Source organism: Lichenostomus cassidix, chromosome 8 (genome assembly GCF_008360975.1).
Source record: "Lichenostomus cassidix isolate B80296 chromosome 8, HeHo_3.0, whole genome shotgun sequence".
Classification (NCBI taxonomy): Eukaryota; Metazoa; Chordata; class Aves; order Passeriformes; family Meliphagidae; genus Lichenostomus; species Lichenostomus cassidix.
This window is the reverse complement of record NC_139489.1, coordinates 4,517,690-4,534,871: the sequence shown is the minus strand read 5'-3', so window position 1 is coordinate 4,534,871 and position 17,182 is coordinate 4,517,690. Positions and strand designations below refer to the sequence as shown.

At 50.3% G+C, this 17,182-nt stretch overlaps 1 protein-coding gene across 3 annotated transcripts in view; it reads right to left on the bottom strand.

The window, feature by feature from the left end:
• SSBP3 (single stranded DNA binding protein 3) overlaps positions 1-17,182 on the bottom strand; it is a 54,778-nt gene that overhangs the window by 5,381 nt on the left and 32,215 nt on the right. For 2 of the 3 annotated variants that reach the window (XM_085067524.1, XM_085067522.1), the window contains exons 5-9: positions 12,768-12,857; positions 4,927-5,007; positions 4,105-4,164; positions 2,075-2,141; positions 1,890-1,966 (exon numbers count right to left, since the gene is read on the bottom strand). In XM_085067524.1, the coding sequence (XP_084923650.1) occupies positions 1,890-1,966; positions 2,075-2,141; positions 4,105-4,164; positions 4,927-5,007; positions 12,768-12,857 (375 nt within the window). The remainder of the gene's footprint in view (positions 1-1,889; positions 1,967-2,074; positions 2,142-4,104; positions 4,165-4,926; positions 5,008-12,767; positions 12,858-17,182) is intronic. The other variant, XM_085067523.1, reaches the window with a different exon arrangement.

Here is a 17,182-nt window from a genome sequence, read left to right as displayed (position 1 = left end):
CAAGCTGGATTTTAAGTACAATACTTTAGTGCTGTCAATTTTTACCTGGATTTACAGATACACCAGTAAATGATGCACTGCTGAGGGCACCACCAAAGTTTGTTTTGAAGAGGCAGGAAAGGGTTTTCCCCAAACAAATTACCAGCAAGCCCTTAATTGATTGAAATTTCAGCCATTTACACTGAATGGAAGCATCAAGCCCCTTGTTTAAAAAAAAGAAAAAAAAAAAGGGCTCAGCATTTTTAATTGGAGCTGAAAGGCTGGAAAACGAAGCCAGCTGAAAGATGCTCAGGGAGGGTGGGGAGGGAACGCAGCTGTGCTGAGCGACCTGGATGCTGGGCTCCGGCAAGGCACCGCCAAAACCCACAGAGCTACAAACCCTCTTCATACTGGCGCTGGCAAACCCCATCCTGGCTTCTGCAGAGCTACAAATGGGACTCTTAAAGGGAAAAAGGCGGCAGCAATCAGCTGAAAGGGATGATTCATCACTGCTGTGTAATAAGGAGCTGCTGTCAGGACGCCGGGATGTCCTGGCTGGGTGTTCTGCAGCCCTCTGGAATCGTTTGAGCGGTGTTTGGGAAGGTCCCAACGCAAAGCTTGAAGGCAAACAAGCCCATGGCACACAAGGTGTGAGGGGCTGCCGGGTCTGGGTCGGTATTTTTGGTGGCTGCCTGCGCAGGCGCCGATTCCTGGATGGCTGCGGGGAGGCAGCGCCTGCGGGTGCCAGATTGGGAAGCCCAGCGCTTCTCCAGGGAAAGGCTGCCTCCTAAAAAACCTCTCCCCGATGTACACACACAGGGAACGGTGGAGTCAAAAATAAAGCCCTGAACATTTCACAACTCCTGCCGGCTCCCGGAGCCGCTGCCATCCCACGCGGCGCTCAGCGCGCGCTCGCCGCTTCCAAGTTTCACGGCGAGCTCTGGAAGTGGGAAGCAGCCTCCCCCGGGCAAGCCATGCTACCAAATGCCTTTTTTTTTTTATTCCCCTGGGTGTAATCCTCCAGGAAAGGAGGATTTTAAGCAAGCAGCAGCGCTATTGGGAAGGCTTGCCTGCGAAACGATGCTCGCGCAGGGCTTTTGTCCCCTGCCCTAGGATGGAGCTGGGTGCCCATGGAGATGGCCGAGCAGCACCCTCAGGTTGGTGCTGAAGAGATGACACAACTCCCTCTTTACACAACATTCGCTTATCTCAACAGTCTCCAGGGGAAAAACAAAACAAAACTCCGGCGCATTGCTCGTCTCTTGACAGACTCTGATCCTCGCGCTACAAACTCCATGTAGGCGACGATGCAGAGAGGATAAACCTCCAACCAAAATATGGTAATCTGGTTTTGAAGTCTCGTGGAAGGAACAAACAGGAGTGAGTCAACAAGCCACTCCATAAAGTGAATCAACGGAACGACAGCATATATTAACCCAGATCTGCTTAATTTCAAGAGTTTACTCCCCTTTCCTGAAATAGAGAGCTCAAGCAGGCAGCAGGAGGGGCAGGTGGAGGGGAACCTCGCAGGGGAAAGCCTTATTCCCTTACTAAAGGGATCTTTGCCATTTCTTTTTATTTATTAATTTCAAATGTAAGCCTCCTTTCCCTTTCCTGCTGTTAGGGTCGTAACTGTTTCCCAGGCAGGCAGTGTAATGCACTCAAAGGCTGCTCTGGCGTGGAGCTAAGTGCCATCCCCTCTGACAGAAGGGCAGGAGGGAGGCTGCAATACCCTTAATGAGCTCTGAAGACCTCACTCATGTTAAAAGGAGGGATTTCCAGATGCAAGACTAATGCAAAACGCATTAACACTAATGGGGGGACAGGGTGTGGGGGGGGAACTCCCAGCCCTCTGAGCCCCGGGAGGTTGTTCCGACGGTTTGGAGGATGCTCTTTGGCACCGGGCTTACCTGTGGACCAGGACCCATGGGGCCCATCCCTCGTGGAGGATTCATCCTTTGCATGGGGCCGCCCATGTTAGGGTGCCCTGTTGGGGAGGAAAGCAGGGCTGTTACACGGCACGGCAGCCACCCTGGGTCCCAAATTAACAGCTAATTAGAAACATCAACGCTCGACCCTCCTCTGCTGGGTTTACCTTGCTGTCGCGTGGGATCCATGGAATTGGGCAGCAATGGCTGTGTACCGGGAACGGCACCCGGGGGCTGTGGAAACAAGGGAGCAAGATTACAAAAATAAATCCTGCATCCCACATCCCACTGCATCCTGCTGCATCCCGCATGCCACTGCCACAGCCTCCACTTGTTTGCCCCCCTCATCCTTTCCCAAAACCCCTCTAAACCCCGAACAAGGTACCAGCATTTCCTCCTCCCCACAGGCTGCATGCTGCTGTACTTTAGGGAAACATGGGCTGAGCAGGGCACAGGTGTCAAATCCAGCAGGGAAAGGTGATGAGCAGCATGGCACTGGTAACACAGCACCAGGGCCAAACCAGGCAGTGATTCATCATCTGGGGCAGGGAGATGCTCCATGTGCAGCAGAGCAGGGCTGGGACCTGTCCCCATGCAGGCTGAGGGGAAGCAGGATGCTCTCCCTCCCCAAACTCACATTCCACTCAGGCAATGCTGCTACCTAAGCTTCAAAGGCTACTCCAAACAGATAAAGAGGAAGAAAAATGCAGATACTGTCTGCTTGAGGGAAGCAAACTGTAACCAGTTTTGCTACAGCATTGCCTTTTACTTGCGTAACACTTGCTGACACCGAGGATCCCAGTGCTGGAGCACAGCACAGGTCCTGGGTGCACATGGCTGTGCTGAGGCAGAATCAGCCCAATCCCAAGTTTTTCGCAGGCTGGAAGCTGGCAGCAGGAGGAAGATAAACCAGGGGGGGTGCAGAGGTGGATATTTACACTTCTGCTGCCTGACCTTCCTGCCTGCCTATTTATTCCTCCTGTCCCTCAGGATGTGACCATAACCTCGCTGAGCTCTGCCTAGGTACAAACATGTGTTTTATATGTGGTGTTTGGGGGAAAAAAATGGAATCTTTCTAATTAACTTCACCCACTCCTGGATGCTTGATCCTGCTGTGTGAACAGCCTCCCCAAACCAGTCTCCCCTTCCTCTCCTACCTGCCCAGCTAACTGTGCTCACGTCCAGCAAAGCTCAGCATGAGCCCAGAACCACTGCAGAATAAGGTCCTGTTAAAACTGACCCATGAGGAGGTGCAGGGAATTAATACTGCGTTAAAACAGCCATCAGTGCCCTGGGTGGATGGACGCTCTAGCCATCCAGGCATGGGGGTCCTCTGTTAGCCCCTGCTGGGTATTTCTCAGCTATATCTCGGCTGTATCACCATCAGTTAGCAAGTTCCAGAGATTCAGGTCTCAAATCCAGCAAGCACAAACCCAGAGCAGGCTGGTATGTCCCATTTCTTGACTATCCTGCTCTTTCTGCTAATTAGATCTACAGAAAAATAACGCTGATAGCCAAAAAACAAGCTCCCAAGATAATTTTTGCCCAGACACCTCTACTGCTCAAAGGAATTACAGGTTTCCTTTAATTTCCCTTTAGTGACAAATCACCTCTGGCTTGGTCATTACCCTACAGATCTGCATGGCATCATTGGGAAGGAGATGAATTCCCTAACCAAAGGCCACGCATGCGTCCAGGCAGGGCGTGGGGTGGAAGCCTCCGTCCGTAAGGCCAGAAACAAACTGCCCTTGTATAAGCTGGGATAAGAGGATAAACCCAACCCAAAAAATTCAGCAGTGACCTGCCCTGCTTGACCCCGCCGCTGATCTAAACGCTCGGTCAACCCAGCAGCAGGATTATCTCCATCACTTTAATTTTCTGCGATTGCAGGGAAAATCCAGGCGGGCAGCGAGCACGCGGCACGGCACAGCCCTGCTGGGAACTCCACGGATGGGAAACAGCACATCCCCACTGCTCTTTCCACCCTGGACAGGCCCAAACCTCAAAATAAAACTCAGCTACCATCATTAAGTGACACCTGATCACCTGATGCTCCAGCACTAGGATAAATGAGGTGACCAAAAGAGGCAATGCTTGCTACCCAAACCCAAGGAGCATCTGCAGGACACCTGGCCCTCATCACCCTTCCCAGGTAACAGCTATCCCTAGGAAATCCAGAATCCCGGGAGCACAGTACCTGGTTGCCCATCCTGATGGGGGGCCGGGGACCTCCGGCGTAGCGCGGCGACATGAACGGCTGCAGGGACACAAAAAAGGGTCAGGGCTGAGCTGTGGGGAGGCAGCACGCTCCCCAAGCACACTGGTTAGCCTGTACACACTGCTTTTGGTATTTTTGTTTTTTTTGGTTTTTTTCTGGAGACATCCTTTTTTAAAAAGTTAAGTTTCAAAAGGAAAAAAAAAATGAGAAAGGTGTCTGGAGTCCCATTTTTTTTTAGACATTTTCTCTGTAGGTTTATTGTTTGAGAGCGTGTTTGGCATCGGCAATACTAGGTGAGGCTGTTAAAATTAGTGCATGGGAAACCCTGAGTGTTAGAAAATGTTCAAGTTTAAATATATAGAGATATATTAAAAAAAAGTGGCAAATAAGCACATACAGACACGCACACACAAAAATCCCCAGTGCTAAGTACTGAAAAAAAAAAAAGAAGAAAGACTTAAAGTTACTTCTTTTTACAACTGCTGCTACTAACAGAAGCTTAAAAACCCACATCAAGGTAAATTTCTCAGGCTACCTTGGGAAGGTAAAATAGTCTGAAACCCATGATTGACTTCTCAGTCCATTGACAACTGCATATCAAAAAAAAAAAAAAGAGAGAAAGAAAAAAAAAAAGAAAAAAAAAGGGAAAAAAACCAACATTTTTCTTCAGAGCTGGGATGCCCGGGGGGATGCTCCCCGGGGAGCAGGTACAGCTGCCCAGCATGCTTACAGAGGGGGAAAAAAGAAGTAAATCGAGCGCACGTCCCGGTTCACAGCCCTACCCATCACTAGTGTCTTTACCTGACTGTGGGGTCCCATCATGCTGTTAGGATTGTGGGGTGGAGGCTGTGCGTGTGGCGAGGGCTGTGACCCAGGCGGTCCCTGTGAGGTCAGACAGTAGAAGGAGGTTATAGATTAGCACATGAAAGCGCAGAAAGAGCTAAAAAAAGGATTCATGGGAGGACCTGTTTAGTTGGGGAGTCAGTTCTCCCGGTTTTAAATTAATTTTTTTTTTCTCCTTTTTTTAAAATTGAGTTTCCATTCATTTGCAGCTGAACAATGAGTAATGATATACGCAAAAAATATATATATATATTCAAAATCAGAACATCTGTCAAAATACAGCAGCCACATTGAGGGTAAACGGTCCAGTGGTTCAACCAAGTCTGCAATGATAAACACACACGGAAACACTTCGCAGGGGCGTGCAACGAGGAAAAAAAAAAATTCAGGAGAGGACCAGAGAGGCTGGGGGGAAATACAAAAAAACACCCCCAAACCAGAAAAGAAAAAAGAAAAAAAAGAAAAAAAAAATCAGAAAAAAATCATTTTTTTCCTCTCTCATCCCAAAGGGTGGAAACACCTCTGGGTTTGTGTTTTGACCGTGGTTCACTGGAGGTGCTGGAGCGAGCGCGGAGGACGAGGAGCACGTCCCAGCTCATGCTTGGGCAGCTTTTGGCCGGCATAACCGGGGCTGCACCGCCACACTGAAGGGATGCAACATCCTTCCTCGAGGTGGATTCCCTAAGGATGCGAGTAAAATGGCTTGCGAGCAAAGAAAGGATGTCTAGGGGAAAAAAGGAGAGATTAGTTGGTGCAGGTTTAAGGCTGCAATGCAGCAGTCGCTGACATTTTGGGCTCAAACGCCCACTTTAATTTTTTTTTTTTTTTAAATTTCCCTTAAAAGCATGAAATGAAAATTTTTGCTTGGAAAAAACCGCGAGCTCGGTGCAAGAAATATACCGGTGCGTGTTAACGTGAGGAAAGACAAAAAAAAAAAAATAGTATTTTTTTGAGTCAAAGGAGGTGTAATTGGTAGAGAAAGCACAGGAGCTCTGTCAGTAGGTGATGGGAAGCGACGGCAGGCTCCAGGACCGGCGCCGGAGCAGATGTTCTCTACCTGCCTCGTTACTAATTTCAACAAGTGTTCGCCTTCTAGCTGCTGCCAGCAATGGCATGGTTTGTTACCATGAGCAATTTTCTTAATTAACAGACATTAATTAGCCATTTAGCAATTTTGCAAGCATTTGTTTAGCAGCTTTCCTAAACATGAATACCACTGTGATAATGGTACTGATTAGAGGGTCCCCTAATTAACAGTACAGGGAAGGAAAATTGAAATCACATAAATTAAAAAGGGAGGGGAAGTTAATGAAGGCAGGACATATTTGCACCTGCAAATCTTTTGTACAGCGGAAACTTGAGTGCAATGTAAATAAAGTAAGAGGGTGGGTTTTTTTCTTCTTCTTTTTTTTTTTTTTTAATTTTTTTTCTTAATTTGAATGGTTAGGCAGCGAGATGGAGCCAAGCGGATTTAAACCAACAGCCTCCTGCCAGCCTCTCTGCTCCAGCCGCTGAAATCCCACCACTTACACCACCATTTATTCTCCAGGAGCCTAAAGGAACCAGCCTCTGCCCCTAGTGCCTGGCCAACCTCATCTGGACGAGGTCACAGCACCTCAGGACAACCATCCCACTGCCTTCTCCATCCATGTCCCACCAGAGCGGAGAAGACAAACCTCTGAGGTCCAACTGCAGCATCAACCTCCTTTAGCAGAAGTCCTCTCCAGGCATGAAAGTTGACTTATTTTTGCTTCTGAGTTGCTAATTCTGTCTGTGAATGCCAAGTGCAGCAAGGGCAGCAGACACCTCCCACCATCCCCCAGTGAGGTCTGGCCACCCCCAAAGCCCTTCCTACATGTCTCAGCTGCAGGATTTGGGGCAGGGAAGATCAGAAGAGGTGAATGAGTGATGAAATCAAGTGGAAGGTAAAAACCAGGGCTGGCAGAGGCCAAACCTCAAGCCTCATTGATGCAAGAGTCAGTGTCCTCCACGATGCCTGCCTTGTGCTGCAAGAGGGGTCACTGCTGTCCAGGTACTGATGTCCTTCCTCTCATATCCCACAGCAGATGAGGGTGTGAGGTGAACAGGTATGAAACACATGGGGGACATGGCCACCTGAAGGCACCCTGACTGGGTCTGAAGGTGATGCTTTGGGTCTGCATTTCGAGCTGCAGAGCAAACAGTGCTTGATTATTGGCAAAAAAGCATCTATGAGACACGGCAGCATTTCCACCAGAGAAAAATCCCCTGTGGCAGCTGGATCCAGAGAGCATCCGTTGTTTGTGCTGCTGAGTGCATCCTCTGGAGTGTGGTCCTGTCCTGACACCAAGGCTGCTCCCGGGATGCTCCAGGCTTGGCACCACAGCATTCTTGCCCTTGCATTATCCCATGTGGTACCATTCCCAGAGGAGACTTCTGACGCCCAGCTGGTGCAAACATTTTGGCAGGCAGAGAGGAACTGAAAGCAGCTTTTTTTATTTTTCCTCCTTCTCTTGCTTTTTCCGAGCAGCAGCATCCAAAATGCTCACTTAGAGCTGTGACCCCCTCAGCATGGCTGCAGAAACGCAGCCCCTCTGGATAGTGTTATCTCCATAAATATTTGCAGATGTTTCAGGGCTGGGACCCGTGCTGGGCTGGGAACGCCTGCCAGAGCGGTTGCCCTTTCGCACGGGATTGCCTCGCTGCAGAGGAAGCAGCAGATGATCCCCATGGATCACAGCAGTTGAGACAAGTGTTTTGCAGGGACCACATGTGGGCTCCAACCAACGGAACAACCCCTTTTTCTTTAAAAACCCGTGTGTTTAGCAGTTATTAACTACTTCTGTTAGAAGAGGAGGCTGAACACATGCCGTCCTGCTGCCTCCACATCCCTCCATCCAGCCCTGGAGTCACATCCTTGTGGCACAGCTCCTTCTGAAACACCATGCTGGATGAGCAGGACCTGCTCTGCAGTTGCTTCAATCTCATCTCCAGACCAGCGCTCTCCCCAGCCAGAGAAACCCCATCTCCTCTCAAGTTTTCCTTTTTTCCCCTCAAACTGGACACTTGTGTGCGGGGCGTTATTCTTCATCTTCTTGTAGCTGCCTCAAAAAACCCCAACAACCAACCCCAACAACTAAAACAGCATTAGAGGAAACTGTTTCCAACAGCTGTCGGTGCCCCAGCCTCTGCTCTGCTTTGTTTTTTTTTCTCCTGTCCACACTCCAGGGGCTTTAAAAGCCCAACCTGGCCCACTGGACAGCCGAAGTTTGCTGCCACAGCTGCTTCCTACAGGGAGTTTCCAGGAGATCAGGTTATTTCCACTCTGTCTTTCATGAGCTCGACTCCTCAAACTTCTTGTAAAATATTAAAGATGGAAAATGGCACGAGTGATCATAGCTCTGCGTGTGTCAATTTATGTTCCCAGCGTAATTCACCACAAATGGATCATGTTTTATGGGCTACATACTTTCAGCTAATGGGGGAGTTTTGCTATTTAAAAACATTTTCAAGAACCTCTGGGGGTGGCAGAACGAGGCAGGACGGTACGAGAAGGCAAAGCATCTCTGCCACGAGACACTGATGGTTTCGAGTTAGCAATAGGGAGGCATCTGGTGTTTAAAATACCTGCCCGTGCCTGCCGGTTTTGACATTAGAAAACACTAACATGAATTAGATGGATATTAATTAAAGCCATGCCTGGGTTTATTGGAGAGGAGCTTTATTCTACTGAAGGAGAGAGATGTTTTGCAAGTCGTCAAGAAAAAAATAAGCTATCTCTGAGAGAGCCTTTAGGAGAGATGCTCCAGTTGCCTTCAAAGAGAAAGATCCCGGTTGGCTTCCAGCACGTGGTGCTGGGTGAGGACCTTCCCGAGAGAGGGCAAGGTGAGGCCAGGAGAGGTTAGACAAGGCAAGGCAAGGCAAAGCAAGGCAAGGCAAGGCAAAGCAAGGCGAGGTTAGGCAAGGCAAGGCAAGGCAGCAAGGCAAGGCAAAGCAAGGCGAGGCAAGGCGGGCCAAGTTCCCCCGCAGACAGCGAAAGGCAGTCGTGGGCAGGAGCTCTGCCTCGCCTGCAGCTGGGGCTCCCAACTGCAGAAGCCTGGTTTTAAGGAATATGTTTAACACAAGCTCTTCAGGAAACAAACCCGTGTCAGCCGGAGCCAAGAACAGTCACCTCCATCTGGCTGGAGCACCCGAGAGAAAGTTGACTGCAAATCCCACCATATGCTCCAGACGCTCGGTACAAAAGCCTCGGGCATCCTACTAAACTTCCAGAAAAAAAACTTTCTCTGATGCTTGCTTTTCCTTTCCTCCAGCTTGTAGGCTACCTTCCTTCAAACCCTGCCTGGTGCAGGCTGCTACCAAGTTCTACCCCAGGATTTTGGGAAGGGCAGCCTGGTTTTGTGGCTCTCATGCTGCCTCACTGGAACTGGCTGACCACAGTTGGTGGCACCCACCGAGCAGTGGCAAATCCCACTGAGACATCAAGACAGCTGGGCAGGGGGAAAATGGTGGCATCCAAGGAGGGAGCAGGACAACATGGACCCTTTCCTATTGTCCCTGGCTTTACCATCCTCACCCCATGGGCGACCTCACCCCAAAAGGGAGGTCTCCAGGATGCAGGGAGGAGAAGCAGGGAGGGCAGGGGACGTGGGGGGAGATCCCCCCGGGCTCTGGAGCCCCCGGTCCTCCCCAGCTCCCGAGGTCTGCCTGCATTAGGGGGCAGTGTGGGAACACGGAGCAGCCGGTGCTTTGTTTTGGTGCATCTCGGCGCCGAGCCGCTGATGCATAGCTAACGCAGCGCCGACATTGATTTATGGTCAACTTTCCATTTCATCAGCGCGGGGTACGGGGCGGCGCAGGGACTCCGTGCTGGGGAGAGCAGGCACGGCTGGGGGGGCTGCTGACTCGGCCCCCCCCCGTTTATTTAGTGGTATAAAGGCGTGGTATTAATTGCCTTCAATTTTTCGTTTGCCTTCCTATATTTCCCTGGCACACCCCTGTCCCTCCTGCGAAGGATCTGCACCCCGGCATCAATCCAGCTTTCAAAACAAAAGCAGGAACGCCTCTGATGACCTTTAGGAGGATGAGCAGAGGGTTTGTTTGCTCATCTCCATGGGACAAAGAGAGAGATTTAAATAAAAGCATCTATCCATGCCGGCCGTCAGCCCAGCCACCTTTTGTCCGGAGCACAGCCGATGCTGTGCTGCTGGCTGGCACCATGAAATGCTCCAGCAACCCAGGAGTGCCATGGGCCTCTCCTTTCCCATCATTTTGGGAGACTCTGCAGCCTGCACTTCCCTTGGCCCCTGGCCTGAAGGTCGCTGCTGAGCCCTAGCACTGGGAAAGGAATCTCACTGCAAGGCAGTGGCTGCAGCCTGGAGTCCTCCTTGCTTCTCCCTTTCCTGGTGCATTCCTTCTCCTCCAAGCTCACTCACGTGGGTTTTTGGGCTACTAAGTACCAGGAATGGTCCATACAATTTTATTCCTTTGCCAGCCTGCACTGGACAGGGTCTTCATGTGTAGGGCTGGGGGTTTCATGCACCCCCAGGGTGGCAGTGTGGGGTTTCTGCTACCTGAGCTTGGCTGGTGACTCATTCCTCAGCTCCCTGTGTGATGCCTCACCACACCTGGACATAATCAGGCTCTTTAAATCCTCTCAAAAACTATCTGCCCATGCCTGCTACCCTTGGGGACATCCCTTGCAGGTCACTGGTGCAGAAGAGCAAGATGCTGAAGCCCCCTGAGCCCTCTCCAGCAGTCTCCTGGCATGAGGATGGCACTGGCTGAGGTGGTACCACCTCACTCATTCCCAGGGTTTCCATACCAAGGGTTGGGGAGAAGTCCTTTCTATCTTCTGTGACCTTTTTGTTTTTGCCTTCTGAATTTAGGTACTTCAGTGTCCTAGAAATTACCCTCGAGCTGTGACTGGCTCAACACAGCCTCCAGCCCACCTCTGTAAGAGCTGCTCTCCAGCATCTCCTGAAGCTGGAATGAGCTCCAGCAGCAGCAATAAATCAGACAGGCTTTCATGGAGGCGATGTTCAGACTGTGTTAAAAGGTGGGATTTTTCTTCTGCTTTCCATCCCGAGGGCTGGGAGGAGAAACCAGATGTTGGAGGGCTTTCAGGAAAGGCAGGCTCTTGAGATGTCACATGTGAGCCATATGCACCAGCACCCATCCTCTCTTCCCTCCAGCAGCGCTGGGGATGGGCAGCATCCCCCACACGACACCTGTACCAGTGTCATGACATTGCCTGGGGTTTAGGATCCCCTCTTGCTTCTGAGCCACCCCCTTCCCCAGCAGCTCCTGGGCCAGCTGCATGGGAGGCAGGGAGCTAGGATGGGGTTGTTTGCTCCTGAATCAGACCCTCAGTGCAAAAGTGCTACAGGAGGGCAGAAAGGAAAGAGTGGGGACAGCTTGGAGGCTGTCAACATGAAGAGTTGAGACGGCAGCATGAACAGCAAGTCTGGAGAGATGTGACTCCTCTTCCTCACCTTTCCCACTCCGGGAAAGCCAACCCATACTCTTGATGCCTTGCCCTAAATTCATGCCAGTTTTGCAGCCCTCGCAGCTCGGCGTGAAGCAGAAGCCCCAAAGGACAGTCAGCTTCACCGCGGGGCGAGATCAGGACGTTTGGAGACACATTTGTTGGAAGCAGCAGCTTGGCACTCGGATTGCTGGCAGCAGCTATGACCTGCGAGATTGCATCTCCGCCGTTGGCTTCACCCCCTGCCGCCGAGCGCTGCTACAAGGTTCGCCTGTTTTAGGGTTCCTGATCAATATCGGATATTCTTACTTTGTCAGAAGCGTGTTCAGGAAATGGGATCTCTCTTTCTCTCAAAAAAAAAAAAAAAAAGGACAGGACCCTCCTTCCCCCTTCCCACACAAACGCAATCGCCGATATCGGGCTCAGATATCGTCACAATAAATCACAAGCTCCTTATCGAGCTCGCCTGTCTACTGCCTGAGAAGTTCTCCCATATACAAATCACAAGCCCAGATTAAAAAAAGCCCAGCTTGCCAAAACAAATATTCCTTTCAACTCTTATCCCATTTTTTACACGAACAAGTGTTTTGTCCTCAAGCAGAAAGATTTTAAAGCACTGAAAGCTTGTGTTGCTGCAAACCAGTGCAGTTCACCCTGGGCAAAGAGATTCCTGAAAAAACCGCCAGGGTTCAAGGTTTGAAAACTCCTTTTCTGTGTGCTTCTTGATATCCTTTTTGTCATCATCACTCCGAACATATGTTACCCCTTCCCTTCTCAAAGCTCAGTGTGGGATGAAGAAGGAGAGAGGGGACTTTGGAGACTTTGCTGGGTATTTGCTTACAAGGTGCCTCCACGGCACTCAGGGATTTGGCTGCAGCCCACTCCCGCCTGGAGCCGCAGCCAGGGTTTGTTAATGCATTCAGTGATTGCATTTGGAAAAAATCAAGTGGTTAACCAGAGGAGGGGGAAAAAGTTTCAGGAATCAAAATCCAGAATGTTTTCAATTACGCACGTCTGTTAGGACTGGAGAACAAATACAATCCCAACCCAAACACAAACCAAGCAGCTTTGGAAAAAAACATTGGTTGTAAATACACAGTAACCTCTTCAAGCAAGAAAGGAATTTGCTTTAAGGCCACAAAAGATAGAAAGCAAACGTGGAAGGACAGCAGAACACAAGTTATTCCTAGACAGGTCAGCTATGCAGGCATGCTGCTTCCCTAGCATCCTCTTGGAAAAAAAAAAAAACCACAGGCACAACAGCGCTGACACCCAGAGCGAAAGCAAACACGTGCGTGGTGTGGAGGGAACGCCGGGAGGAGCGGCAGCCTACCTGGAAGAATCCGGGTGGGATGGGACCCCCGGGCATCCCGTCATTCGGGGGAATGTTTCCAAGCACGGGACTTGGGGCGGCAGCTGCGCTCTGCAGGGAACAAAACCAAGGCAAACGTGGTCAGAGTTACGACAAAAGCACGTTAAAAAAGCCAACTCTCCTGCCACATCACACTGAGTCAGTCTGCCTTGCACCTCCGGAGCCCTGAGCATCTTCCCCCGTGGAGGAACCAGCAGAGGATGCTCACAGCTTGAGGGGCACTGGCCTCTGTGACTCACCCACGGAGGACATGGCCACACAAAACCTGGAGATGATTCTGGGGTTTGTTTATTCATTTACGCAGGCATTGAGTCTTGTTAATCCACCAAGGAGCCTCATGCAACGTGTCATTTTAAGCAGAAGCTGTTTTAAAGCTTTTTAAATGCTTCTCTCACACCTCCCCGCCATGCTTGCTGGTTTAGCCCTGTCCTTAGAAAATTATGCTTCCCTGACTTCACCAGCATGCCAAGACTTTATTATTAATTTTCAAATTCATTGCACTCAACCTGTGGAGTCACATTCCCCCTCGTGCCTCCCCAGCATGAGCTGCCAGCAGAGCTCCAGCCCCAAAAATGAGGGACAGAGACAGACATGGGGTACCTGCACACCCCAATCACTCCTGCTCAGCATCCCTATTGTATTTATTCACTTCCTCTGGGAAAGCACCAGAATGATGGGAAGCTCCTACTCTGAAGGAAAATACAAGAAAAAGATCTTTCCCTGAAAACCACTGCTGGTGACAATCCCTGTGGGGTTAGGAGCAGTACCTGTGCCATCCAAGTGCACCCCAGTTTGCCCACCAGCAAGCTACCCCCTTTCCCAGGGCACTTATAAAGGCACCTCAGTGATGCTAATTGGGTTTGGATCGCTGAACTACTCCCTCCACCAGTTTTTATGATGGACGTACCCCCCTAAAACCATAGTGGAAATATTTTCCACTGAGGAAATCCCATGAGCAGATGGGGTACATGTGAGCCTGCTCAGGCTTGGTTTTACCCAACAAACCCCACGTCCCAACAGCAGCCTAGACAGCCCCAGCTCCCGACCACATCCGATGCAGCGACAACCACAAGATGTGAGCAGAGGGGGGAAGCCAGGCTTGTTAAGGATTATTACGGAAAATTAAGGCTTATTACTAAAGACTAAGGATTGCCAAGGTAGGATCCCCACGTTTGGTTGGGAATCTCACTATTCCTGACCAGAAAGCCTTGCAGAGGCAGAGAAACATCAGACTAATCTCTGCCTTGTGCCTTTGCAGGGCATCCCTTGTGCCCTCATCACGCTCTCCAGCAGGAGATGGTGAGCAGCATGTGGGATGAAGGCCAGGACCACGCCGGATGAGTGGTTCCTTTTCCCACCCCAGCATCTCAGACCTGCAAGTGCCACAGACAACAGTGGAGGCTGATTCCCCAGCAAGAGCCTCCCTTCATGAAATAACCAGCTCTCCCTGAGGCTACAGGGTCCTGCACCCCCAGGCACAGCCCACAGCCATGCTCCCCCTGTGCCCCTGAACAAGGCATCCTGAGCAGCCTTCCCCCCATCAGCAGCAAAGGCCAGATCTGAGTGTTTTTACAGTTAATAAAAAAAAAAAAAGTCCTGGCAGGAAAAATAAGCCTGCCCATTCCAGGCTCTTTTTATACATCAGACGGCAGCAAAAATAGATGGGAGAGGGAGTGAACCCACTTCTCCCCCTCCCTCCATCCCCCCAAGTGGGTCAGCTATAAAAGTAAAACCAAATCTTAATCCAAGGCCATGAACATATTGCAGTTTCTCTGCAAAGCAGATGACGGTTCTTAATGCAAAAATATATAAGACCGAGCCCCAAACTGCAGCGAGCCCATTTGGAATTTCCTTTATTAAACCCTCTATCACGCAAAACGCTTCTCTCCCAAGGCGGCAAGCGCTGCAATAAAGCTGCCAAGGTGATATTTTATGGTTTCAAGAGATTTCCAGCACACTATAATCCTTTGCTAGGGGAATCTCCCAAAGCGAAATGGATCCCGAAGTGGTGGGGAGCGAGGAGGGACATGGATTTGGGGATCCAGGGGAAAAGGATGCTGCTCTCCTCCTCCCCTCTGTAACAGGGAGCAGAGGGAGAAGGGCAGAGGAGCCAAAGAAAACCTTGAAGCAAATGCCCATTTTTCCACAAAACCACAGAGTATTTTTCCGTGTTAAACACCCTGAAACCTCACCTATGCCTTCACGGCGTAAACGGGGATTTAAAGTTCCTCGCACATGTGGCGCTTGGCAGAACTCGGTAATTAAAAACCCGCAAGTGCCCTGAGCATATTGTAGGATGGGAGCCAAATTGGTCAGCCCTTGATGAATGATTTACAAGGCTGCGAAGTGACATTTTATTTCTTTTTTTATTCCCCTCCCCATCACCGCTGCTAAGGTAAACACCGAGGCACCTTTAGCCCTGGCGAAGCGATGGGAGTGTAGCTGTGGCTGGAGCAGCTCTGTAAAACACTTGGGGAGCGCCAGAAATGAAAGAAAAAAGGGGAAAAAAGACAGCAGGAACAACTTTTCCAAACCTTAAGGGTGAACACCCAAACCCTAAGGGTCAGCACTCAAAGCCAAGGGCTTTCCAGCACCCATTTCCAGGACTTTTTTGGCCACACAGCTCCTCCTACATGGTTTAGTTTCACTATTTTTTCTCAGAAACCCTTTTTAGGGACTCTTGGTTGCAGTTTGCTTTCCAATGCCCCTTCCTTAGGTGGATATCTAAAACCCACTGAGTCTCTCTGGTGCAGGTACAGACAATGTGCAGATGCCACAGAAGCTGGCAGAAAACAGGAATGGAACTGCTGTGCCACCAGGTCCAAACTGGTGCTGAACCAGAAGCACATCCAGCCACAGGAAAGTCCCCACTGGCATGTGACACCCTGAATTTCCTTCCACCAAAACACACAGAAACCACTGTCAGAAACGAGCCAGGACAGCTCTGGCAATGCTGGCATGCCAGCTCATTTGCCTTTTCTAAGATGGCAAATTCTCTCCACGCTGGAAATCAACATATATATGTGTTCCTGGGGCGCACATGTACAGCTATATACACAAACATACATATGTATTTTTAATTCCCTGCCACATACGTTGGTATTTTTCCTCTTTTTTGGTGGAAGCCAGCGGAATGATGACAATCTGGATCGCCGTGTTTCGCTTCCAAACCGAAGCTCTCAGTTAACACACCGGCCTGGTACGCCAGCAGATGCCGTCTAAGCCTTTAAATCGCACACTAATTGCACTAATTGAGCTAACAGTCTCTGTTTCGTCTCCCTACCCTGAGTCAACCAGCATCTTCTGGTACTGCTGTAGAGATCCAAGCTGTTGACTGTAGTGTTATTTTGTCAGCCATTAAACGATTCATCAGAGTCATTAATTGATTTATTACCGCTGCCTGTGAGTATAGCTTTGCAAATAAAGAAGGATGGAGGTCAGGAGGCAATGGAAATCGGACAAAACAGCACAGCCAGGAGCTGGGCACTTGAATTATCGATAGGAGCCCGCTTGTGCAGGACCGCTGGCATCAGGTTATGGAGGAAAAAACAGGGAAAAAAGGAGAAGATGCACTGTTTGGCTGTGCTGCAAAGCTGGTTAGGTTCTTCAGCTACCATCTATGCAGGATGTAAAAGGGCTATTAAAACCATCTTGTTATCTTAACCTAATCCTTCAGGAGAAACCAGGTTATTCCACTGTATTAGCTGTGCTGAAGAGCAGCAGGGAAGAGGCACCAGCGTTGCTGCCAAGAGCATCCCCACCAGCACTTTGGTGTCACCCAAATTTGCTTTCCCAGACCGGCTGAGCCTGGAACACGACCCACCTCTGGTGTCCCACAGCCCTGGGAGGAGCTGCAGTCCGGTGCTTTTATTTATTTACTTTCTTTACTGCAGGGTTGAGGTCTTAGCTGGGAGTGAGGGTTTGCTGTGAGCAGGGTGCGGCGAGCCATTTCCTGCCCCCCGCCCTGCCGCACGCTGGCCCCAGAGCAGCCGAGAGGCACCGCCGAGGCCCCGGGAGGGTTTTGGGGGCTGAATTTAGAAACCAGAGCAGGTGGGTTGAAATCACCATCACCGCCAGAGCACTGCTGCTCCCAGCCCCCAGCTACAGGGTACCCCCGTGATAAAAGGCAGCACCCTACAAGAGAGGGCTTGGGAAGATGAGGAGCTTTCTGGATGTGTTGTCCACACATAAAGCTGCTGCAAGGAATTCTTCCTCCTCATCCCCACTGCTGGACCTTGAAGAGCACCCTGAAGGTGGGCTAAGGCACTGCCCACCATCCTGCTAAGCTCTCAGTGTCATGGTGAGACAACAGTGGCAGAGCACCAGCCGAGCTCACCACCCACCCAAAACTGCCAATCTTCACCAACACAAGCAGT